Source organism: Pseudophryne corroboree, chromosome 4 (assembly GCF_028390025.1).
Source record: "Pseudophryne corroboree isolate aPseCor3 chromosome 4, aPseCor3.hap2, whole genome shotgun sequence".
In the NCBI taxonomy this organism is placed as follows: domain Eukaryota; kingdom Metazoa; phylum Chordata; class Amphibia; order Anura; family Myobatrachidae; genus Pseudophryne; species Pseudophryne corroboree.
Window position 1 is genome coordinate 369824084 of NC_086447.1, and position 26923 is coordinate 369851006.

A 26923-nucleotide genomic window follows, 5' to 3' on the forward strand; every position below is an offset into this window, starting at 1 on the left:
ATGGCATTTCCCGGCATCCTTTGTCTATGGGAATGTTTTGGGAAAACAGAATTTACATGGAAGATCTTTCTCTTGGGGAAACTGGTCTGGAGCCCTTCTAGTCCTAACACAAATTATGTTCCCCTGCCCTGTAAGTTATATACATTGAATAGAAGCTCTATACAGCTCATTATTCTAAACATATTATTCTTTGCTGAACTATAGAACTGTGTCCTGTTTTATTCATAAGCAGCATCTTGTTTCTCTCTCCCTAGCTCTAGCGGAAAATGCTGAGCTGCACTGTACAGGTTCGGAAGCAGGGCCTTCACATGAGTCCTTGCAAACGGTGTTTACCAAGAAGTCATTTCGTCCAACCCTGAATTACAGCCGCCCCACTAGTGTGAACATCTCATTCACAATGTATGCAGTGCTTGGAGTGGTAAGAATTTCTTGTGTGTTATAGCTGAGGAGACTGGAGTCTAAGTAGTATATAGATAAGGCTAAGTTATGCTGAATTCAAATTGCAGGGACATTGTTAGATCCTAGCTCTGAGGCCCAGGCTCTAAACGCCTGAAGCAGAGTTGAATGCCAGTTAGCCAAAATTGGTTTTATATATCTTTGCCCATATGCAGAGTTCTAAGCATCATTGTTGGTGGGTTGCCCCATGGTTTCCTACTCCCTATCATGATCAGTGCTCACTTGTACCGCCCTATATATGCTTATGTCCAACTCTACATAGCTCTACAGTCTACACTCTCTCTCTACACTTTGCCTACATGAGAATGTAGGTCAGCTCTGCCTCACGCCTCTGGAGTCATACACAGCACATTAATTATAGCAAATTATATAATACACATAAAGAGTGTGACCGCTTTGCAACATCCCTGTTAAATACCTGTTTAAAGAGCAGGTAAATCTGGAAACATATATTGAGATACTTTGGAAAGAAGGGTGAACTGTAGTATTTATTACACCTTACTGCCAAATCTGTATTTGTGCAAGTGTGTCGCTTTGTCCCTCAGAGCACGTCATAGTACACACTCCCTTCCTGCTCTTGGGAACTGACCGCTAAAAGAGGATTGCACCTATTTCTGCAAAACCACCTGACAATGCACACTGAGGAAGCCACTATATAAAGTACAAGCTACTACTGACTTAGGGTCATCCCCTTCATTCATTTAAATGTCTGTGTTCTCCTAATATACTGATAACTTATACTCATTTATGTCTGAAATGAATCATGAGTGAGGATACATTGGTACCTATCCTCAAAAAAAGAGAGAGCCACCTAAATGCATATTTTACACTCATTTATCTAATTTAAACATCCTTGTACCTAACAACAAATCTTATTTTTGCATGTTGGTACAAACGTATTTATTTATTTGTTACCAGTTATTTTTGTAGCAGCGCTTTACAGAGAATATTTGACCGATCACATCAGTCCGATCCCCAGTGTATCTTACAATCTATATTCCCTACCACATGTACACGCACACACTTACACACTAGGGTTATTTTTTTGCTGGGAGCCAATACCAGTATATTTTTGGACTATGGGAGAAAACCGGAGTTAGGCGATGGTAGGAATTGAACCCATGAGCTCAGTGCTGTGAGGCAGTAATACTAACCATTACACCGTTCATGCTGCACATTCATATGTGTAATCTGCTTTCAGCATGATAATCCCCAATCTGCTCAACTCCTCCCATAATGTACTCTTGTTGTTATCCAGCAGGTGCTCTCCTATAAAACAAATAGAATATAATTGGAGTTTCCCTCTTTTTTTATGGTTTTGTGTCGGGGAATAGAGGTGGTAGTAGAGGTGAAAAAATTGTAGAAGCTGTCAGTTATTGAGGAATTCTCCTGAGTTATCAATACAGAACAGATAAATACCGGTGCTACAAAATTGAGAAGAACTGGGAAAAGCAGATTGGAATAGGAGAAATAAAAAAGAGTCCAAGTCAACAAATTAGTTACATTATTTCAAAATATGTAATTTATTTTAAATTCCTCTGCAGAGTTCTATCACCCGTGGGGCGATGATAATAGGCTGCAATATCAAAGCATAAGATGCAAGTATTGATGATTCAATAAAATGCAATCTGACCTTAAGATGCATTTTCCCAGGTCTCCATTTTTTCCAATGCTGATATTTATCTGTTTTGTATATCATTTAAAAACAGATGTATACCAGTAGCATGTGACCTTATAAAACACATTCATAAATTAACTTTATTTACTTTTCATAACTTGCCTTGTTACCAGTAATGTACATTACAGAAATTCTATACCTTTTACATGGAAATGTAAAATGCGTTTTCACATTTTTCAATTTACTAACACTTTGAAAAGATGGATTCAATATTTTAGAGTGGAGACAACACTCATCAATAATTGTCATATTAAATCGTATTGATTCCTGGTATATGTATTTTGTGGACACCATGCCCTTAATATAAGAAATATCCCATAGAGAGGAGCCTGCTCAGGAGTTAAAGATACCTCTATTTGGAGAGTGGAACTTAAGAACAAAAAAAAACTCTGCACAAATTTGGCATAGTTGGATATTTTATTGCACATTTTTAGCTAATGGTCTATTTCCATTTTTATCAATGATATTGAAATATGAAATTAAAAATGTAATCTGTATAAGTTTATTTAGTAAATTTAGGGTTTATTAGTATGGACACAATTTACTGTGTGTGTAGAAAATGCCTTCCCTGTAGATTTGCATTTGTAAGCATGGTCTGCAATACTGGAGAAAGATCTGTCCAACAAAGGACAACAAATTAGAACTTTCCAAAAAAGGAACATTGCTAGGTCGATATCAAATTATGAGACTTGTGAACCTCATCAAGTGCAACACATCTTAAGGGGGGTACACACGGAGAGATCCATGCTTAAATTCTTAGCAATCTGACTAGATTGCTAGAAATTAAGCACAGATCTCTCCGTGGGTGGGGTTCTGGCGACAGCAATGCGCGGTCCCATGCATCGCTATCGCTGGCTCTAGATTTGGCAATGCCAAATCTGGTGAGATCGCTCATTTTACCGCTGGGAAAATGAGCGTGTGTCTCCCCCTCTCCACACAGCACACATCACGCTGTGTGCTTAGCGGGAGGAGAGATGTGTGCTGAGCCGTCTGTGCTAGATCGCTCAGTACACATTTCCCCCGTGTGTACAGGGCTTTAATTTTCAACACCAATTTGGACACATTGGTGGGAATTCAAATGTTTGAAAAGTCAGTTGGGTCTCTGTTTTTTCCTGTCTATTAGATAGGAAAAAACAACCAACTGACTTTTCAAACAATTGAATCTCCCCCATTATGTGACGTATAATGTGTGCATTATGGAGGTAATTCCAAGTTGATCGCAGCAGGATTTTTGTTAGCAATTGGGCAAAACCATGTGCACTGCAGGGGAGGCAGATATAACATGTGCAGAGAGAGTTAGATTTGGGTGGGGTGTGTTCAATCTGCAATCTAATTTGCAGTGTAAAAATAAAGCAGCCAGTATTTACCCTGCACAGAAACAAAATAACCCACCCAAAACTAACTCTTTCTGCACATGTTATATCTGCCTCCCCTGCAGTGCACATGGTTTTGCCCAATTGCTTAAAAAAAATCCTGCTGCGATCAACTTGGAATTACCCCCTATGTCTGCTCCTGGTTAAGTACTATCAAATCTGCTTTTTCCTTTAGAATGAAAAATCTCAAATTCTCACCACTTTCCTCTGGCTGCGTCTGGTAAGTAACTGCCAGGCTGTGCGCTTCTGTAAGCTAGTTTGTCATTTACCTTACATTTTCCCTGTGAATTACTGCCTTGATTCACCAACCTTTATATTCTGTCATAATTAAAATCACAATAAGATGTGAATTACCAAAACTGCATATTTAGGAGATGGCTTTAAGGAGAATAATGCTCTTATAATGCTGACTGAGCATGTGCTTATGGCTTTGCTCCTTATTGCCAAGGGAACATATTGTGTACTATTTGTTCACACATTTGTGGTCTCATATTTGCATTTATTTAAATGTCCATGTGTTTGTGTAATGACAACGGCTATATTATTCATAGCTCTGCCTTATATAAACAAATGTATGAAGGTTTTACAAAAAATAACAATTCAAATATGGGGCCTTACACGATCAGTTGGTGTTGTCATATAATACTTGTGTTTCTGACCCCAAATAATCAGCTTTTGGAGCTATTTTTGAATGAACAGGCCCAACGCCGGTTGGATTTTACTAAGCATAGAAACTCGGTGGGGCAATGGATCAGGGAAGCTTTTGGCATCTATTGCTAAGTTACAATGCCGTAAATCCTATATCACTTCGGCAATAGAACTTAGCTCTGGGAAACAATGTACCTCACAGGGTGACATCTCTTTGTTTTACAAATATTGTCCTACTTTGTATGAGACAGCGGATGTTGATACTGGTTTGTCTAGTTTAGTGAATACTTTTGGAGGTTTCCTTAACCATCCTTACTTCCTCACAAAGGGAGATTTTGGATGCAGAGATCTCAGGAGGAAGAGGTTCTCAGTGTCATTTCCTCTTTGCCTTCTAATTAGTCCCCAGGCCATGATGGTCTAAAAGGAGACTACTATAAATTATTGAAAGATGACCTGGTGCCTAGTGGCGCACGCAGGGGGGGTTTCTGAGTAAACAGAAACCCACCCTGATGGATCAGATTATTTTCAACAGAGATGGAGACAGCTGTGTCTCCGTCTCAAAATAAACTGCGATCGCGGCAGAGAGCTTTGACCGGCATGGACGGGAGAGCTGGGGAGTTTCTGCACATGCTCATCCCACAGCTGCTCCTTCATCCTCACAATCTGAAATGCAGGGGCTGCCAGGTAATTATGTTTGTGTATGTGGTATGCTATGTATGAGTTTGCAATGTGTTTTATGTGTGTGGTGTATTATGTATGTGTGTGCAATGTGTGTGTGGTGTGCTATGTATATGTGTGTATGTATAGCATGTGTGTTGTATGCTATGTATGTGTGTGCAATGTGTGCTATGTATATGCGTGTGTGGGGTGTCCTATAGATACAGTGTGTGTGTATAATATGTGTGTGGTGTGTAATGTATATTCATGTGTATGTGTGTTTGCACTGTGTGTGTGCTGTGCCATATAATGTATATGTGTGTGCTATTTATGTGTATGTATGCAATGTGTGTGGTGAGCTACTGTATGTATGTATGTATGTATGGTGTGCTATGTACACAGTATGTGTGTGCGGTGTGCTACAGTATGCATGTGTATGCAATGCAAGTGTGTGTGTGTGTGTGTGTGTGTGTGTGTGTGTGTGGTGTGCTATGTATATGTGTGCAATATGGAAACCCCCCTCAGGAAATCCTGCGTTTGCCTCTGGTGCCCATGTTGACAAACTTGTTACAAAAGATGCATGCAGAAAATTGATCTTATGCTGGCTTTAAATCATCTTACAGTATATTATTCTATTAGGAACCCAGAATTGCTTGCTTCTTACTGTCCTATCTCCCTTCTAAACCAAGATTTAAAATTAATCACCAAAATAATATCAACTCTATTGCAGCGATTGTTTCCATTCTTAGTTACGTTTCATCATTTAGGCTTTACACATGGCAGGCACTCGTTTAAAGGAGTAAAATGGCACTGTTGACTATTTTGGCATCCATGAGTCAGCATAACTCACAAAATGTTATTTTAAGTTTCGACCCCAAGAAGGCCTTTGATAAGATTTTATGGCCTCATTTACATAATGTTTTGGCAATTAGGGACTTTGGGTCCTCTCTTACACAATGTATTAATTCATTTACACTTCCCCAACAACCTCACTGATTGTTAATGACTTGCGAATTGACCCTTTACCTTTGTTTAGGGATACCTGACAAGGTTGCCCACTTTATCCACTACTTTTTAACCTTACCCTGGACCCCCTTATTAGATTACTTCAATTTGGCAGCAGTTCAAAGGTATCCAGATAGGATAGTGGGAAGTTAAGTTAGGCAACCCGGCTGTGAGTTTATTGCCCCTTATGGCTAAAATAGCTTGTTTTGGTGAAATTTCTGGGTTTGCGATTAATATTGGAAAATTGTTGGATCTTTCCTTAGGTGATGAGGTACAACCCTCTTGGGCATGTGGCAGTGCTGCCTCCCTCTCTCTTCTTTAGGTAGAGCAGACCTTATTAAAATGAGCGTATTTATAAGAAATTTTGTATCCGCTACAAGTGCTGCCAGTTATACTTTCTAAATCAGATGAGGCTGCTGTTCTCAAATCCTTTTGTCATTTATTTGGAATGTCAAAAACTAAAATTAGAATGGTTGTTCTGCAGAAGACAAGGCTGAGGGGCGGCGTCAGTTTCCGGAATGTTCAGCTTTAAACTCACAAGCTGCTATGTGTAGCTATATTAAAGATTGGTTACATAAACAAGACTCCTATGCTGACACATTGCTAGAGCAGCAGTTTCTGCCCTGGATGGATGTAATTTGCTTTTTACTCATGCACAAGCAACAGTTTCCACCTCACTTATTAGATAATCTACTTTTAATGACTGCTTGGTCAACCTGGCATATTAACAGAAATGCTTGGAATCTTAGTAGTCACCACTCTGTTTTCCTCCTCTTCTTAGCAAATCCTGAATTTCAAAACGGTGAGGCCGCACTTCCATTCCGCTCTTGGGCAAGGGAGGGACTTAGCTGTGTCTGGCATCTAACAAATAATGACACTATTAAGTTTTTTTTTTTCTCCTTTTCTCACAGTTCATGATTTCAGGTTCTTACTAGCACAACATTACACTTCAAATATCCTGGTCTCTTTATCTACCATAGTTATGTCTAATTCCACGGATGTGGATTCCAAAATGAGAATGTCCTGTCCAAAGCCATTTCATATTTTATACTACTCTGCGTGCACATTATTATGATAAAAATAGATGTATGGTAGTGACATATCTATAACGGGTGCAAGATGTGCGGTGCACCCATTTCTTGAATAATTACTCCTCCCGCATTGGCAGCAGCAGTGCTGCACAAGTCACCGGGTAAACAGTGTGGCAGCCATTTTCCTGGCATTTCGCACATACACAGTAGGCAAATCACTGGGAAAACAGCCATGTGCATTAGTTTTTGGCATAGCGCTAAGGTCACCTAGTGACCCTAGTGCTCAGAAACTACTGCGCTGCAGGCTAGAGAGGAGGGGGCAAAGATGGAGAATGTATACTCATTCATTTTACAGAGGGCATCTATCCCCATCTTGATGTAGCATAATGGGTTTACAATCCCATTTGTCTTGTCTTATATGTGCCTGTGTAGATGCCTCATTATATCACTGTCTGTGAGATTGCCCACCAAGTAAAAGATTCTGGGAGCAGATTAACTGTCCATCTGCTCAACTACTTACCGCTGATGCTGGAATGGGCAATAGTTGGAATAACACCGCCGGGTATTAGATACACTAAAGGTTTTAAGAAACGCCAATTTATTATCTCTGCTGAAAAAAAAAAAAACAGCCATCCTATAGCACTGGATCCATCGCCACCATGCTAGTTTGTCTCTATTTTCAAGATTTTTATTTTTTTCCTGTTTAAAATGGATTGGCTGGAGGCATCACACCATAAGGAGGCTAGGGTGCAGATTTTTTTCAAATTATGGGAAAGCTACATGGATACCTTTCTGTCAGAACTTACATTCAACACAAGGGTTGGCATGAGACCCAGGGGTGGAACTATCATTGGTTGAGCAGATACATTGCTCCGGGGTGCCTGTGGACTAAGGGGCCCACTGCTGCCCAGACCAGCAATGAGTTATCTACTGGTCCCCCACAGACCATTTTGGAAAATGTCAGATGAATTGCCCAGTGCAGAGAGCAGGGTGGGCCCCACTGCCAGAGAACTTGCTCCTTAGATTAGGGAGGCAGGGCTGACCTTCTGTGTACCGGATTGATAATGAGCCCCGGCACCTATCAGCGCTGATGATTACAGCCACTTACTGCCTCTGATTAACAGAAAGCTGTACATTTTTCTGATTCACTGCTTCGATGAATTAAAGGCAGCTCACAACCGGTGTAACTGTTCTCTGAACCGTGCAGGACATTGTGCTTTTACCACTGTCACCCACTTCCTCTCCCTGTCACCAACTACCTCTTCCGGACACTCACTACCAGGGGCGGATTGGGAACAAAAAGCGGCCCTGGAAAAATTTGTACTAGTGGCCCCACATGGGCAGCACCAGAGGTGTAAGGTCTAGCCATGGGCCATGGCAGCAGCACCCTCCCCCAAGACTTTCCAGATAGTGGGCATGTCCAGCATCAAGGGGGAAGTTAAAAGGAAATACAATTAAATATTATGAGCACATTATATGATATACCTTTAGAATTTAGGAAACTATATCATTCTTTAGAAAGATATATTTTCTTGATTATTACACCAACCGTATCCCAATCACTATTCACTCAATCTTATATGTCAGCCAAGCAGGCAGACAGGGCATACACTAGATCATCTGCAATCAGGCTAAGTGGCAGTAATTTTCATATATGCAAATTATTTTGCATCTTATTCATTATGTCTATTTAAAGGACCACATGTCCTCAAACAAAACAGGCCCCACCGGGAATCTTCCCTGTAAACCCTATGGCCAATCCGCCTCTGCTCACTGCCTCTTCCTGTCACCCTCTACCTCCCCTTACACTCCACTGTCACCCTATGCCTCCCCTTGCCTTCCGCTGTCACCCTCTGTCTCCCACTGCCTTACGCTGTCACCCTTTGCCTCTCCCTGTCACCCATTGCCATATGTCAACTTGGGTTGGAGGAAAGGAGGCTCAAATTTTATTTTTGCACCTTGGCCAACCACTTATAAGTTCCGCCATTGATGAGAACATAATTTTTTTGGAGGGAAAAGTCCTGTCCTCTCCTGATATTAAAGAAAAAAAATGTGTACGTTTTTACTGTTAAGAGTAGTTTACACTGTCCCACACACTGACTATGAATATATGTGTTATACTTTATGGCCCTCATTCCGAGTTGTTCGCTCGCAAGCTGCTTTTAGCAGCTTTGCACACGCTAAGCCACCGCCTACTGGGAGTGAATCTTAGCTTATCAAAATTGCGAACGAAAGATTCGCAATATTGCGAAAAGACTTCTCTGTGCAGTTTCTGAGTAGCTCGAGACTTACTCTTCCAGTGCGATCAGTTCAGTGCTTGTCGTTCCTGGTTTGACGTCACAAACACACCCAGCGTTCGCCCAGACACTCCTCCGTTTCTCCAGCCACTCCCGCGTTTTTCCCAGAAACGGTAGCGTTTTTTCAAACACTCCCATAAAACGGCCAGTTTCCGCCCAGAAACACCCACTTCCTGTCAATCACACTCCGATCTCCAGAACGAAGAAAAAACCTTGTAATGCCGTGAGTAAAATACCTAACTGCATAGCAAATTTACTTGGCGCAGTGCGAACATTGCGCATGCGCAGTTAGCAGAAAATCGCTGCGATGCGAAGAAAATTACCGAGCGAACAACTCGGAATGACCACCTATATTTATTGTACTTGTGCGGACATTCTTTTCCCTCTTGTTTTTATTTTTTGCAATTACTGCTAATTGCGCTCTGTACATTTGTGATATGTTTAAATAAAAAAATAACAATTGTATAGGTACCAACAGAAATAAAACAGTAAGGGTGCGTATACACTATGCAATATCGCATATGATCTGGCAGATATTGGCAGGTTCCTTGCGATATTGCATATTGTGTATGCACAATGCAGGATATGATGCACGATCCCACGGGTCATATCTATCATCACACTTCAGACCTGTATGCAGGTCCAAAATGTGATATTACTTACCCCTATCGCAGCTGACATCGCCACTTGATGTTGGAACCCCATTGCAAGCTATGTCGCATCGTGCGGCCATTGCACTGATGTGTACATAGCCTAAGTAGTACAACTATAATAAATCAGGAAATACTGCCATCTCCTGGTGTAGTACAGCCACACACAACCTGGGGACATAGCCTTTGTTATATGTGACCCTCTGGTAGGAACCCCAGATTTAGCCGCCAATCTATTGTTTTTTGGGCTTTTTTATTTAACACTTTATTTTTGATCAGAAACAAGTGATATGTCCAAACGGGTGTGGTTCATCAAATCGACAGTGTCTAGGTCGACAATGTTTTGGTCAACCACTATAGGTCGACAGTCACTAGGTCGACATGGATGGAAGGTCGACAGGGTTTCTAGGTCGACAGGTCTAAAGGTCGACATGAGGATTTTTTTCTTTTGGGTGTCGTTTTATTCGTAGAGTGACCGGGATCCCAAATTAGTGCACCGCGTCCCCTCGCATGGCATGCTTCGGGCATGGTGCCTTCACTCCGCTACCACTTCGCTCGGCACATTTTACCGTTCCAATCGTAGTCCACGTGGATCGTTAAGTATGAAAAAATTCAAAAAAAGAATTTTTTTTTTGAAAAACTCATGTCGACCTTTAGACCTGTCGACCTAGCACATGTCGACCTAGAACCCCTGTCGACCTTCCATCCATGTCGACCTAGTGACTGTCGACCTATAGTGGTCGACCTAAACATTGTCGACCTAGACACTGTCGATCTTCAGACCGGATCCCGTCCAAACGGTGTAAGTTCAGTTCATTTCAGCCCATTTCAGCCTATTTATCAACGAGTTATAAAACTCGTTGTGAATGATAACATTTGTTGCGCATGAGAGGAGTGGGAATTACACATCTGCGTAGGACTCAACAGAGACTTGCATGTGACAGGCAGCCTGGTGGCCAATCAAAGTTGCCATGCATCTGTTTTTGCTGATCTCCCAACTTCATCATTTTTAAAGATATGATACACTACATTATGGAATAAGCCAAAATGTTGAATGAATTTATCAATGGTTTTAATTAAAACAAAAGTAAAGGAATTACAGAGAGTTAGCCGGGTACACACTGGTGACCTCTCCTAGTTAGCAATCAGCGCTATATTGCTGATTACTAATTAGGGGAGATCGCCAGTGCATACACACTGAACGATAATGATGTTCGATATCGTTCAGTGACATCATCCCCTGCACTCCCTGAACATGCAGCTCAATGATATAGTTAACATTCATGGATGAATATATGAACGATATGGACCACAATATGAGAGATAGATATTCCAAAACAGATCGTTATCGTACATATCGTAATGTGTCGTCACCCAGTGGCATGGGGCTTTCATTTAATTGAATAGCCTACTAACAAGGATTGTCTGCTTTCTGTTACATTATAAAGAATATTGTATACTTTATTTTCATTCCCATAGTCAGAGCCTGACTGGGACCTTATAGCAAACATTTACACGCAAAGCAAACAAAGCCACATAACAAAATATATTCATAAATCTAATGACACAGGAAGCGCAATTATTCTCTAAGAGCCTCAGGACTCCATCTGTTTGAGGGCACCACAACTGACCATATAGTAGTGAGAACCAAATGGAGAGAGCACATTGGCAGTGCAGGAGGATGTGTTGCTGGGGTTGTGATGATGTTGCTGTAGTGGTGAGTAAAGGTGTTGCTACGGCCACACCCCCGGTAGTTTAAGTGAATAAAGTTTTTTTATTGTGTCTCCTTTAATGAGTACAATCTCCCAACACGGCCTTTGAGCTATAACATAATGCACACCCCTGGTGTAAAATATGGTTGGCTCACACGAGCATATGGGCCTGGTTTACAGAAGTCCAGAATAAGTGGCGGCAAATGGTACAACTATATAGTCTCGCTTCATGGCCATTGCTGATGAGGAAGAGTCAATAACACTGATGCCCAATTTCCAATGCTTCAGTCTCCCCATTTTTGCTCAGTTTTGGCAGCATGAATTCTTGACCTGGAGTCCGGCGAAATGTGGAGCGATTGAGAAAATTTCACTGCCAGTAGAGGACATCTGGATGCCGGACATAATTGTCTACGAGTTGTACGTGGTGATCTGCATGCCTATACTGACATAGTGTGCTGTAAGAAATTTAGATGGGTAGCAAGATAATCTTTTAGATGTGGTTAAATATTAGATACACCTCTACCTTAATTATATATTTGAAATTATTCCATCAAAAATAGTCATGCAGTATCTTCTAAGACATCCTTCTGGGATAGGAGAAAATGAACCCAGGGATAGAGAAGTAAAGACTCGGACAGATGCTGCTCATTCTAAGTTGGGTGCACACATTTGCTTAGCATAGAATAGCCAAGTCTGTTCTACCTAGGCCCACAAAAAAATGTTCTCCATATGTAGATTATGTACTTGTGGGTACTGGAGGCCTGGTGCAAATGCATAATGATGGAGACAGTGATGAGCACTATTTAGCTGTTTCTGATTGGGGATTAATGATGACCTCTGAACCTGATTCTTTACATAACTTTACAGGTATATTTTGTAATTAGTTTTTTATAACTTTCATTTGATACTATACCTCTTATATTACAGAGGATTTTTTTAATCAAATGAAATAGCAAATGCATTTTTTTTTTATCAAAGCAAATGTTAAAAACACTTGAACCTGGAAGCATATGCTATGGTGCAGAGCTGGATGTACCACACTCTTTACATGTAACTTTTAGAGCTTGTTTGACAGGTATGCGGTTAATATACTTCCTGCCAGGATCCCAGCATTCAGGATCCCGACTCCGGAATCCCGACAGGTGGCTAAATGCTGGCAGTCGGAATCCTGACCGCAGTGCCGTATTCCCACTAGGGTGGTGGGTCCACACCACCACCCGAGTGGGAATATAACCTGTGGTGAGCGAAGCTTGCCACCAAATCTGATACGTGGCGAGCCCAGCGAGGTGTCAGTATCCCGACAGCTTGAGTTGTCAGTATCCCGACAGCTTGAGTTGTCAGTATCCCGACAGCTGGCTGCCAGTATGCCGGTTGCGGGATACTGACAACCGGCATGCCAACAGCCAGTCCCAACTGTAGGCCATCAAACAAAGTTTAAAGAGTGGAGCTCTGTACTGAAATGTTACTTTATTTTGTGCATGCTTGTATGTAGTGGTTATTGTTCTATATTGTCACTGGACAATTTGTTTTCTTTAGCATAGATGAGGATAAGTCACAGCGCACACCCTTTGTGTATGTAAATCACACTGGACGTGTTCGCTACGACCGAATGCTTCGAGTGGTCAGCTCCTGTAACCTTGGTATCTTCAACTTTCCATTTGATGTTCAGAACTGCTCACTTACCTTTGGCTCCTACATGCACACAGGTATGTAATATGGATCACACATAACTTGTACTCTAACACTGGACAATCCGTCTACCATACTGAAAGCATGTAGCACAGAACAGCACAAGTACATAAAATAATGAAAACACAATCTCATATTGTTAGGTCAAATCTATATATAATGAATCAATGTATCGTGTTCACTGGAGTGTTATCCACATAACAAACCGAATACAGGTAGTAGATATCTGCACAGGATGCGGTCCGGAGACCCCTGATCACAATACCGACTCCGGGATCCTGAAGCCTCAATAGCCTGCCGGTCGGCATGCCGACCAACAAGGACTATTCCCACTTGTGGGTTTCCATGGGAATAGAACCTGTGGTGAGCGCAGTGTGCAAGGGGCTTTGTTGCACACATTCACCCGCTGGCCATCCAACAGCCAGGATCCCGGCGTCAGGTATGGTGACTGGCGGTCTCTTGAACCCAACCCCTCTGCACAGTCTCTAGCTACAGTGCATTATTCTATTCCTCTCTTTGTGTAACTTTATATAGACACTCTACATACTGTATATACAGTACCACTAAATGAATTCCATATAAATGTGTGTAATACCTGTAATCCTATTACAGTGAGGGATGTACGTCTGGGCCTGGCTCTTCCCGTGGAACAGATTCTTCAAAACTCTTTGCAATATTTGGAGACAAGTGGAGAGTGGGAGCTTCTGAGGATAGAAGGAGCACCTGATATCCTGAGATTTGGCATTGACGAATGGGATATAATAACATTTTGGGTAAGAATTTTTTCTGAGTGTTAATGCAAGAAAATATAACAGGAAAAACAACAGTAATAACATTATGGATACATAGGGCCTGACAATGAGTCGGATGCAGCTGTGGTCATGACTTTAGCAGCTGCCACCTCCAGGGGGGCAGTGTACTTCACACTCTGCACCACTGTACAGACCACTGTGCTTCCAATGCCATGTGCTGACTCCTGTTGTGGAAGGAAAAGGGGTTTTTAACTCCCTAACCTTGTCCCGGAGCAGCTAGCAAACAATGTGCCAAAGTCTTTACTTACATCTGAAAATGCACTATCTTTATGACTTTATCATTGAAAAGTTGTTGCCATGGGTCACGCATAGAGAGTTGGTGAACTGCATTGAAGACACACATTCAAACAGGTACGGGGGGCCACTTAATGGTGCGGGGCCTGCTGCACATGACCCCCAGTTTTCAATACCCCCCTGGAGAGGGGGTATTGCTTTATTCTAAATGTCAGGGTAAAAATAAAACTGGCCAATATTGTTATATGCAACAGCATTTTTCTGCATGCAAAATAATAACTGCATTTGCACCTCTTGCATTGCAACATGGTATGCGTATGTTTGGAAGCAATTTTTTCCTGTAATTAGCTTTTAACTCTGAATCAAGCATGAATCTGAATTTACTTCCAAAATGATCTGTCTGTCTCTCGATGACCAGTGCTTAATTTGTAGGTAGAAAGAGGAAGAACTCTGCATACAGTACCACCCTAGAGCACAGGTTCTCAAACTCGGTCCTCAGGACCCCACACAGTGCATGTTTTGCAGGTAACCCAGCAGGTGCACAGGTGTATTAATTAATCATTGACACATTTTAAAAGGTCCACAGGTGGAGTTAATTATGTCACTTGTGATTCTGTGAGGAGACCTGCAAAACATGCACTGTGTGGGGTCCTGAGGACCGAGTTTGAGAACCTGTGCCCTAGAGCAATTAGTGTGCTGTGAGATTCTGAGAGTAAAGGGCCCCATGCACTAGTGGGAAATTGCCTGTTTTCATGCAATTGAGACGAATTGCTGCGATGGATTGCATAAAAAGGGTCACATTGCATGTCCTTTTCGTGCTATTGCGATGCAACGCACGTTCCCGTGTGTCTCCCATCGCAATCGCAGATCACACGTGCTGCACGTTAGATTTCTCTCAATTGCATGGAAATAGGGTTAATAACATTAGATTGCATGAGATATATCACATGTAAAAATACACTCAAGTAGCAAATCGCAATCACAGGCCTCCTGGGGAGCTCCCTGCCAGATTGCAGGAAAATTGCGTGCAAGTCATTGCTGAGATACATCTCCCTAGTGTATGGGGCCCTTAAGTGGGTTATGTGAGGACTGTACATCTAGGCATTCAGAAATCCAGGCTTTCATGTGGGCACAGGGTCGGACTGGCCCACAGAGGTGTAGGAGAAATCCCTAGTGGGGCCCACTGCCTGAGGGTCCACTCCCTCCTCTAGGGGTCAGGTGTACTTGAATTATACATTATTACACTAAAAGAGGGTCAGTTATTTGGTGGAGCAGGACCATTAAGTATCCACCCCTTGGCCAGAATGGCACTCGCCAGGGGCGCCGGCAGAGAAGAGTGCTGCTGCTAAATACATATATATAGCAGCATGACGTAATGTGGGGTGAGGCAGGTGAGGCAGAACCTTTCCTGTCATAGTAACGTTTGCGCTAGAGTTTTGAATGTATAAAGTATATGAAAAATACAAAGAATATGTTTGAAATATCTTATTTGTATTATTCTAATAATTTTTATAGTCAGAACTCTGGCATAAACAGTATATGGCAGGTGCCTACCTTATTTATTTTCAGAGGATGAAAATAAACAGCAAGTACTCATCATAACTTTGATATAGGGAATGGCAATCACATCCTCAGCCAAATGTCAGCCTTGGTCAACAGCTGTTTGGTGCAAGAGATGCACCTTTATCATGGACGATGGATGATATATATATATATATATATATATATATAGAGAGATAGATAGATAGATAGATAGATAGATACTACCGCCCATTGGCATGGAGAGGGAGAACAGGGAAATTACTATGTCCCAGCATGTACCAGAAGTGGTGATATCCTGGCAGGAGCTGGAATACACACTCAATGTGTAAGGAGCATTACTCTGTGGCATAATGTGTATAAGGGGTACTACTGTGTGGCATAATGTGTATAAGGGGCACTACTTTGTAGCATAATGTTAATAAAAGGCTCCAGTGTAAGGCGTAAAGTGTATAAGTGGTACAAATGTGTGGCGTAACATGAATAATGGACATTGTACGGTGTAATGTGAGTAAGGGACACTACTGTGTGGTGTCATTTGAATTGGGGGTACTATTGTTTGGCCACGCTCCTTTTTTGGCACACATGCCTTCACCATTTTAAATATGGGGGTGTCAGTACCTTACTTTGCCAGGGGCACTCAGACCCCTAGATAAACCCGTTACCAGGGGTTGACTCCAATTTGCTGGCTCCTCTGCAGTTTGACATTATCCTGCAGCTCTCGGCTCCTGAGAAGTGAAAGGAGCCGAGAGTCTTCCGGGGAAAGCCCAGCATCTTCGGAGATGCTGGCCACGCCCCTGGGTGAGGTTATCAGCGGCTTCCTGCGAGGCCATGCCCCATTTAGTGATGTGCCCCTATCCAAAAAAGCTATGACCCCCTTTCAAGCGTTCTTCCGGCATACACAGGGGGTCTCTTGGGCACACTGGGTGTCACCGACCCCGCTGCTATCACCGGCACTCCTATATGGTTTGAGCATCTTCCTATACAAACTAAGGGCCTGATTCATGTTTGTAAAAAAAAGCAAGTAACTTTTTGTCTGGAACAAACCATGTTGCCATGCAAGGGGAACAAATACATTTATATTTTTTATGTGCAGGGTAAATACGGGCTGCTTTTGCATGTAGCCCACAAATGTTAGAAAGCTTCATTTTTACACTGCAATTTAGATTTCAGTTTGAGCATGCCCCACCTAAATCTAAATATCTTTGTACATATCACAAGCCTTTCTGGTGAAGGCCACACCCCCTCTGGTGACTGACTGACTGACTACACCCCTTAAGTATAGGCCCCTAGCACTGCATTTACCTGGTGGGCCCTTCATGCCCCAGCCCGAAACAGCATGAGCAGTATGCTGTCATGTTGTCGATGGTTAAAATGTTGACAATATTAATGTCGACACCTGTAAAATGTTGACATGGGAGATAATGCTGACATAAGGGAGGAGATTCAAATGTTTGAAAAGTCAGTTGGGAGTCAGTTTTTTCCGATCTAATAGACAGGATAAAACAGACACCCAACTGACTTTTCAAACTTTTGAATTCCACCCATAGAATTAGCAAACTAACAAAGCACACTAATGGAAAAACCATATTGGACTGCAGGTCGGGCAGATATAACATGTGCAGAGAGAATTAGATTTGGGTGTGTTGTGTTCAAACTGAAATCTAAATTGCAGTGTAAAAATAAAGCAGCCAGCATTTCCCTGCACAGAAACAATATAACCCACCCAAATCTAAATCTCTCTGCACATGTTACACTTGCCCCACCGACAGTGCAACATGGTTTTGCCCATTAGTGTGCTTTTTTTTAGTTTACTAACAAACCTGAATAACACCCATTGTCAAAATGATCAACATTAGTATTAGGCTTAAGTTTAGACTTATGTTTAGGAGTTAAGTTTAGTGTTAGAGACAGACTTACCTGAAAAACACAGTGTCGACATTCTGTGTCGTGTCGCAAAGTCGCAAAGTACGAGAGCATGGCACCACTACTGCAACATTGTTCTCCCACCCCTCACTATACAAAGCTGAGATTCAGAGCAAATTGTGTCATTGGGTAACTAAGACAGCCCACTCCTCTCTGAAGGGGTTTGTGGGAGTCATGCCTAGTCTTCCAGGAGAGCAATCCACTATATGGGAGTCTCCCTTATGTTCGGGGAGGTTAGTATGTACAGAAGGTTAATTTCCTTATTATGTGGAGTTGTAAAGACATTTCTACTCTGCAATATGACTTAGTTACATTTTTACCCAGCTGATAGAGAGGAATAAATATGATTTACCGATGGCCAGGATCCCGGCGGTCATGATCCAGACAGTTGGATCCCGGGGCGAGCGCTAGAAAGCCCCTTGTGGGCACGGTGGCTCGCTGCGCTTGCCACAGGTTATATACTCCCTCTATGGGTGTCGTGGACACCCATAGAGGGAGTAAAGCCTGTGGCGCCGGTGTTTCGGTGGCAGCATTTCACCGACTGTTGGGATTCCGGCATGGGCATTGTGACCACCAGGATCCCGACAGGTGGTCTCGTGATTGCCTCCCAAAGCGAAGGCTTCAGGTTTCGTCCTATATTTTGAATAGCACTTGTTTTGCGCTCTCAGCTCTTTGGCGAAGAAGTTAGTTTCAAGGCAAATTGTGAGCAATATAACAAAAATGTCCATGCAGATAAAATATGTAATTAATAAGATGTCAAGATGTCCTTTCATTGTAAAAATGAAAGTCATAAAAGAGAGAAAAAAGCAGTAACTTAGCTGAGTGATTACATTTTATTACTGATGTGATGTTTACACCCCTCTATACACCTCAATAGAGTTTCAGAGGCAACTGCTGGGAGTATAGGACAGCCGTGCATCTTGGACTGACAGACTAGGTGCACTTGTGCGAGACCAAAGTATATCGTGATATGCACTGGGAGCACTTCATAAATACCCTCTTTATTGTCCAAGTTAATGATGTAGTATAGTAGATCTTAATTAATATACATATATTGTCACTAAAATTCAGATCTTTATTCTGTACCTGATTGTTTCAGGTAGTGATCAGACGTCGCCCTGTCTTGTATGTGGTCAATCTACTTATCCCTAGTGCATTCCTAATGCTGATTGATATCCTGAGCTTCTTCCTTCCACCACACAGCACTGACAGAGCATCCTTCAAAATGACTTTGCTCCTGGGATACACAGTGTTCCTGCTTATTATGAATGACTTGCTGCCAAGTACAGCCAATGGAACACCACTAATCGGTAACACTCTAATTTGCATGACGGGTACATAAGTCACCTCGGGTACATAGAGTTGTATGTCACTGATTTGTTTGATCATTTTTGACAAAGTCAAACACAAATCACTTTTTGGTATTTAAATGCATAACCAAGCACTAGGAGTCACCAGCTTGTCACTCACTTTGCAAATAATCCTTTGTGCGTCCGCAAGTGCTAATCAGATCTCTCACGGTGTATTGGCCACAGTATTGCTGCTCTAGCCCTGGGGAGGAAACATTTTCTCATTCCTTCCCATTTGAAGGAATAGGGTAAATGTCCATTGGTCCGCTGCAGTAGGGCATACATAGGCAAACGCAGGGGGGGGGGGGGGGGGTTTCTGGTTGCCCGGAAACCCCCCTTCTCTTGGTAATTGGCTCAAATTTTGACAATAGCAACGGTATATAATATGATTACTAGAGCTGCTGCCACATCATGCAAGATAAGAGACAGAGCAGAGCTGCTACACATGCCCAGTGGTAGCAACTTCTTCTATCAAGTTTGCTGTGCATGGCTCTGAGCACTCAATCAGTGCACTGGACCAGAGATTAGCTACCAGGAACAAGAGACAGGAGCCTTATCATGAGGTGGAAGAATGTGTGCTTAGAAAGTGTAGTACTGGTTCCATTGTGTTTGCGTATTTATTATAGTATGTTTAACCTTTTTCGTGACCACTTATCTTATTTATATTATTTAAATGTTTGATACAGCCTATACTATAGACGTCCATAGTGTTACATATTAATACTGTTCTGCAGAGTGGTAGACTATGGAATACATTTGGAAACCCCCCTCTAGAAATCCTGCGTTTGTCACTGGCATACATTGCTCGATGCAGCCGGCTTTCAGCTTAGAAAAAGTTGGACGATCTGGTATGCCCGTTTGATTGATGTTTCTGGATCGGTCATCCACATACACGTTACAATTATCTGGACGATTGGCCTAAGTGCCTTTGTCAATTCTAGTATAATGTATGTGAAGGGGAAAACTGAATTTATCAAGTTTTTGTTGTTTGTCAAAATAAAAACTTATTGAGTATGACACTAAACTTCTATAACCACTTCTTCCTCCTACACTCCTAGGGGGTAATTCAGAGTTGATCGTAGCCGCAAATTTGTTAGCAGTTGGGCAAAACCATGTGCACTGCAGGGGGGGGGGGGGGGGGGCAGATAAAACAAGTGCAGAGAGAGTTAGATTTGGGTGGGTTATTTTGTTTCTGTGCAGGGTAAATGCTGGCTGCTCTATTTTTACACTGCAATTTAGTTTTCAGTTTGAATACACCCCACCCAAATCTATTTCTCTCTGCACCATAGGTGTGCGCAGGGGGGGTGCCTGGTGCGCACAGGCACCCCCTAATGTCCGGCACCCCGATCTCACATGCCTGATGCAGCGATCGCAGAGCAGGCTGATTACTGTCTCCTCTGCGCTGCACCCTGTCAGGACTGCATTACTGAACGGGCGTCTGGGTTAATCGAGAGTGCCACTGCCACTGGTTTTCAAATTCCCAGCTCCACCACCATGTACAAAAACAGCGTGATGTGATGTGATTACGTCATGCTGCTCGCACGCCCACCCGTCACACCCACCACATACACACCTCTCTCCTTCTATTCTATGCCAACGCCAGCCATTGATGAGGATCAGCATGCAGCCAGCATTCCTCTTAGGAAGACAAATTCAATACTGGCAGGCGGATGGCAGCAGCATTGACACGTCACTCGTTTTTCCAGCAGCAGCAGTAACTAGTCTGCGACTGTCAGTGTCAGTGAGTGACTGACTTGTAAATAAGCTGCTGCAGCTTGCAGGGGAAAGAGAGGGGGAGCCAGACCAGGCTGAGGAGGAGCAGTGTAATTGCAGCGAGTGCCATCAGGTGTGTCTGGTGCACACCACCACATCTGACAATGTATCTGCTTTATTAGGATTGGTACAAAGGTGGATATTTTATATGCGTTGACCATCAATAGATGGTGCTAAACACGCCCAAAAGGCGGTGCTAGACACACCCCTCCGACGGTGCACCCCCTAATAAAATGTGCTGCGCACGCCAGTGCTCTGCACATGTTATATGGTGGTGTCCTGTGCTGCCATAAGTCCAGCGGTACTGCCATATAAGTCCAGTGGTACTGCCGTATAAGTCCAGGGGTACTGCCGTATAAGTCCAGCCCCCCGTATAAGTCCAGCCCCCCCTGCAGTGCACATGTTTTTTGCCAACTGCTAACACATTTGTTGGTGCGATCAACTCTCTAATGTAGTAACATTTTCAAATGCTCTTGCACAACATAAAAATTGTGTACCTTATGACATTTTGCTCATGTGCAACATTATTTATTTATTTATTAACAGTTTCTTAAATAGTGCAGCATATTCCGTTGCGCTTTACAATTAGAACAACAGTAATAGAACAAAACTGGGTAAAAACAGACAGACAGAGGTAGGAAGGCCCTGCTCGCAAGCTTACAATCAACATCTCACTCGCGATTACCTGTCACATAAGCACTGTGATGATGTCATACAAAGGGACATGGACGCCGGAGGGGTCAGTTTCCACAAGACCCCTCCAGAGACTAAAAAAGTCATGCCTTGCTGCTCTATGACAATACAGGATGTTTCGTAGCACAGAGATAAGTATCGTGCTGTTTAATCTCCCCCTAACTCTATTTCACTCAGGTGCCTCACAAACCTACATAAACTATATGACTCCCGGTACCTCGCCGTCGCCTCTGTAATATAACGTTGATTCCTGACCTCATAAGATATAAACAGGAATATAGGGGGTTATTCAGACCTGATTGTAGATGTGCTAAATTTAGAACATCAACGATCAGCTTCACTGACATGCGGGGTGGACGCCCAGCACAGGGCTAGTCCGCCCCGCATGTCAGCCCCCCCCCGCCCCCCCAGCACAAGTACAATAGCATTGCACAGTGGCAATGCTTTTGTACTGGATAAGTAGCTCCCAGCCAGCGCAGCTCCCAGCCAGCGCAGCTCCTGCGCGCTCGCAGGGAGCTACCCGTCACAGTCCAGGTCGCAGGGGCTGCATGTGATGTCACGCAGCCGCCACGGCCTGCCCCCTTCACCAATGGTCCGGGCATTGACTGGACAGCACCCCCTAAATGATGGCTAAACGCCGCCGGCCTGCCCCCTCCCACCCAGTGACCGCCTCTGCCTGTCAATCAGGCAGAGGCAATCGCAGGGCTAAGACAGTTGTTGGCTGTCTGCCATGCGCCAGCGCACTGTGGCGCCGGTGCAGTTCAGGCATGATCGCTGCGAACACGCACAGCACCAATCAGGTCTGAATTAGCCCCATTGACCTTTTCAAATGAGCATGAAATACAGATTACTATGTAAACTGCAGAGCACCACAAGTTATAATATATAAGATAGGTGATACAGGTTGAGTATCCCATATCCAAATATTCCGAAATACGGACTTTTTTGAGTGAGACTGAGATAGTGAAAAATTGGTTTTCTGATAACTCAATGAACACAAACTTTGTTTAATACACAAAAGAATAAAAAATATTGTATTAAATGACCTTCAGGCTGGGTGTATAAGGTATATATGAAACATAAATTAATTGTGTGTATGTATACACACTTTGATTAATGCACAAAGTTATTAAAAATATAGTATAAAATTACCTTCAGGCTGTGTGTATAAGGTGTATATGAAACATAAATGCCTTCTGTGCTTAGATTTAGGTCCCATCACCATGATATCTCATTATGGTATGCAATTATTCCAAAATACGGAATAATCCGATATCCAAAATACCTCTGGTCCCAAGCATTTTGGATAAGGGATACTCAACCTGTATAACATATTTATGAACCAAACAAATATTCTGTAACTTAATGGAAAAGCCAATTATTGCCGATCCAAAATATAATTTGTAGGAAAAGTGGAATCGGGACTTTAGGTGCACAACACAGGTGGGAGGAATGTCTTATTTCAGTGGTCACATCCATCTGTAACAGTACAGTGATGTGAGCGCAGCAAGCCCGCAAGGGGCTCTTTTGCTGCTCGCTCCGCTGCCAGCATGCCGGCGACGGTATGTTGGGCGCAGGGATCCCGACAGCCGGCATAACATACTACACTCGGTGTATCCAGCTTCATATATAGTGGCACTGTATGTGTCAGTCCTCAAACTTGGAGGAAAATCCCAGCAATAACATGCAATATAGTCTTCCCTCACCTATATTACTTTCACTAATGTTGGAAGATCACTGGCTTAAAATGTTCCAAAACCTATGTGGATGATATCACTGGTATCACTAGTATGGCAAACAGTGTTCCAAAACCTATGTGGATGATATCACTGGTATCACTAGTATGGCAAACAGTGTTCCAAAACCTATGTGGATGATATCACTGGTATCACTAGTATGGCAAACAGTGTTCCAAAACCTATGTGGATGATATCACTGGCATGACATAGACTAGTATGGCAAACAGTTCCGGAAAGATATGTGTCTACCTTATGACTTACTTGGAGAATATACTGTACTGTATATAGAATTTATGTTTTTAAATTCCCATTGCAATAAAATAGTTATCACATCCATTTAGCTATCATCAAATTATAGATGTTTTACACAATGAGACACAAAAATCTCATATTATTACTTATATGTAATATGTTTCTTTTTCAGGGATTTATTTCTCGGTTTGTCTTGCGTTGCTTGTTCTCAGTTTATTGGAGACGGTTATAATCACTCATGTTCTGCATCGCGGAGCTCTACAAAATGGCTCTCTGCCTTGCTGGGTCAGACGCTTTGTCCTGGGTTTTCTAGCTCAGCTGATATGTTACCATTACCCAAATGGCAATGCAGAAAGCTCATCCTCCAATAACCCTGTTCTGTCCGCCACCAATGAAATTGATGCACAAAGACAGCCACCACCTAGCCCCTGCCATGAGAAAGTCAGTGAAAAAGGTAATGTCCATGAGCTGGATTGAAGAATATAATGCGCAATCTAAAGGTTAGGGTAGAAACAGTGACTGTAAACTGCAAGAAAGCATCAAAGCACAAACAGTACTTTAGTCTGGGATGATCAGTTAATTTAACAGCACAGTATTAATGCCCAAAAGTAGTCTATAACCTCATGACCAGGTGACTCTTCCAGCTTTGTCATGTGCTGATTAAAAAGACAGTAAACCCACTGAAAAGAAAATGTTTTGGCCCACGCTCTCTTACATAATAAATATGCCTCTAGCACTACACTACTCAGTTTGAGTAAGAATACCTGTTGGGGTAACATCATCACTTAATAGCAACAGTGTGCCCACCTATGACTGGAAAGCAAAAATGCAATCTAGGCTGACCCAACTTTCTTCCTGTCTATGGAGAACAAACATTTGTTATATAATCAGTGACAGTTGTTATAATCACAACATTGCAAGACTATTGTACATTGATGGTGTCCTGCACAGTATAATGACTATGCATTTAGCATGTCGTTAATATTTTCATAGAGGGCTTGCAATGCAATGGTCGCAATAACCTGTTTAGCAGTTCCACTGACACAGCCACACCAAATGCCCTATTACAGCCCAGTTACACCTCTTCTGTAGCGACTCACAAGTGGAGATGTGACTGAAGTGTGTTCGATTTTGTATTGCCTGTGCATGCATACACCATGTTCTGGAGCATGTGTATTATAGACAAAACTCTAGAGTAAAAAGTCTATGGCAGGTGAGGCGTCTATCTTTTCAGCACATCTCTGACCAAAACGCACCAAATTTCAAGCAGTATGTACTGCTGCACCTTTGTTTAATGCCCACATGAACCCTTGGGACCATATATTGTGTGTAAATCTGGCTCTGGTACTAGCCAGTGCTTCCAGAGCCATTTAACTCACAGCACGTCCCTGGCGTGCATACACCATGCACTGGGGCATGTGCATTGCCTGTGCGGTGCATACACCATGTTCCTGGAGCATGTGCACTGCCTGTGCGTGCATACAAACACCCAGTGAATCTAAACAGCATGGATACACTAGGAGGAGATCATATCAAACAAACCTTGTTGACTTTTTTGTCTGTGTAACTAAAGTGATGGATAAAGGTGGAGCCGTGGGTATAGCCTTTAGTAAGGCTTTTGACACTGTCCCACATCGCAGACTTCTAAATAAACACGAAAGCTTGGGATTGGATACTAAGATTATTGAATGGATAAGATCTTGGTTGCAGAATAGAAAACAGAGAGTTGTATTAAATGGAGTGCATTCACAGGAGGGAAATGTTACCAGTGGTGTACCCCTGGGATCTGTACTTGGACCAGTGCTTTTTAATATCTTTATTGGTGACACTGCAAATGGCATTAAAGGGAAAGTATGCCTTTTTGCAGATAACACAAAGGTATGCAACAGGGTAGACACACCAAGAGGGGTAGGATCTAGGTAGACTACAGGAGTGGTCAAGAGTGTGGCAATTACAGTTTAATTCCAAAAAATGCAAAATCATGCACTAGGGTCTCAAAAATCCAAACATGCATGGGATAGACATAAGGATATCCTTACAAAGAAATCAGGATCAAATAAGGTTGGAGGTAGAAATATAGTTAAAAAAAAAAAAAAAAGGGGGCAGACTAGATGGGCCAAGTGGTTCTTATCTGCTGTCAAATACCATGTTTCTATGTTCTGGAGCATGTGCAGTGTAACATTTGTTAGATCTACTCTGTAAACAAGTCTACATTCAACTAAGCACAAAGTCCTTACTGTCCTCCTGGAAATGGGGCTCCTCCTTGCATTAAGGAGGGAACGTAGAAACATAGAAGGGGAGTGATGGAGAGGAGACTAGATGGTAGGTTGGGGGTGAGCATCATCATCTTACACAGGGCTGGATTAAGGTTTGTGAGGGTCCCAGGGTAACTAATTTGTAGGTGCCCTTACCAGTAAAATTATATTATGCCACTGTATAAGCATTATGCCACATTATGCTGCCAGTATGAAACACAGCCCACTCCAGTATGCCACACAGAGCCTGCCATATTAATATTATGCATCAATGCCTCCTCCCAGTGTGCCACATAGTGACCCCCAGTATGACACACGGCGCCTCCCACATAAATATTATACACCAGTGCCCCCTTCCCGTATGCCACACATTGCTTTACATATGGATATTATGTTTGTGTCCCCTCAGTTTGAAAAAGAGCCCTCCATATTAATATTATTTTGCAGTGCCCCCCAGTACTCCACATATTGCTCCCCAGTATGCCACACAGAGACCCCCATATTAAATGATGTACCAGTGCCCTCCCAGTATGCGACAAAGTGCCCCAAGTACTTACCAATCAATAAGTCTCAGTGCCAACCAGAAGTGTGACAAATGAGGTGATTATAACAATCCTGCTGAGTGCTAGAGCATAGCCAAGAATATGTTTATTATACAGCATATAAAGTACATGCAGGAACAAATCTATAATTTGCCACATGCAGGCATTATCTATCTCATCTCTCTCTACACACAGAGCACAAGGAGTTCTTCCCGACAGTCCTGGAGCTGCTCCCTCCAGACGCTTTGTGTCCGGGCACAGAGAGGCAGCTGGCCCTTATCAGCCAAAACTTGCAAATGGTGCGAGAAATGTTGGAGAGCAGGAACCAGCTGCGGGCACAGGAAGAAGAGTGGGTGCAGGTTGGCTATGTGTTGGACTCTCTGCTGTATCGTCTGTACCTGATCTTTATTGGTTCATATGCCATCATCATCATCAGTGTGTGGTGTGTCTGGTATAACATATAGGTAAAGAAATACATTTCCCCAGACACCAATGATACTGGGAACAGATACTGATAACGCTAATCAGTATCATTTATGGGACTTTCTTCGTTGTTGATAATGCTGAAATGTTATTTTCCATTCTATAATGAAATTTGTGGGTAAAGTGTAGA

At 42.6% G+C, this 26923-nt stretch overlaps 1 protein-coding gene across 1 annotated transcript; it reads left to right on the plus strand.

The window, feature by feature from the left end:
- On the plus strand, positions 1 to 26923 carry LOC134910915 (5-hydroxytryptamine receptor 3A-like). The gene is made up of 9 exons (XM_063919301.1): positions 1 to 130; positions 255 to 418; positions 3683 to 3727; positions 11815 to 11924; positions 13044 to 13213; positions 13809 to 13969; positions 18807 to 19017; positions 23686 to 23967; positions 26506 to 26923. The coding sequence occupies exons 1-9, from the start codon at positions 1 to 3 to the stop codon at positions 26772 to 26774; spliced, it is 1542 nt and encodes a 513-aa protein (XP_063775371.1). The 3' UTR covers positions 26775 to 26923.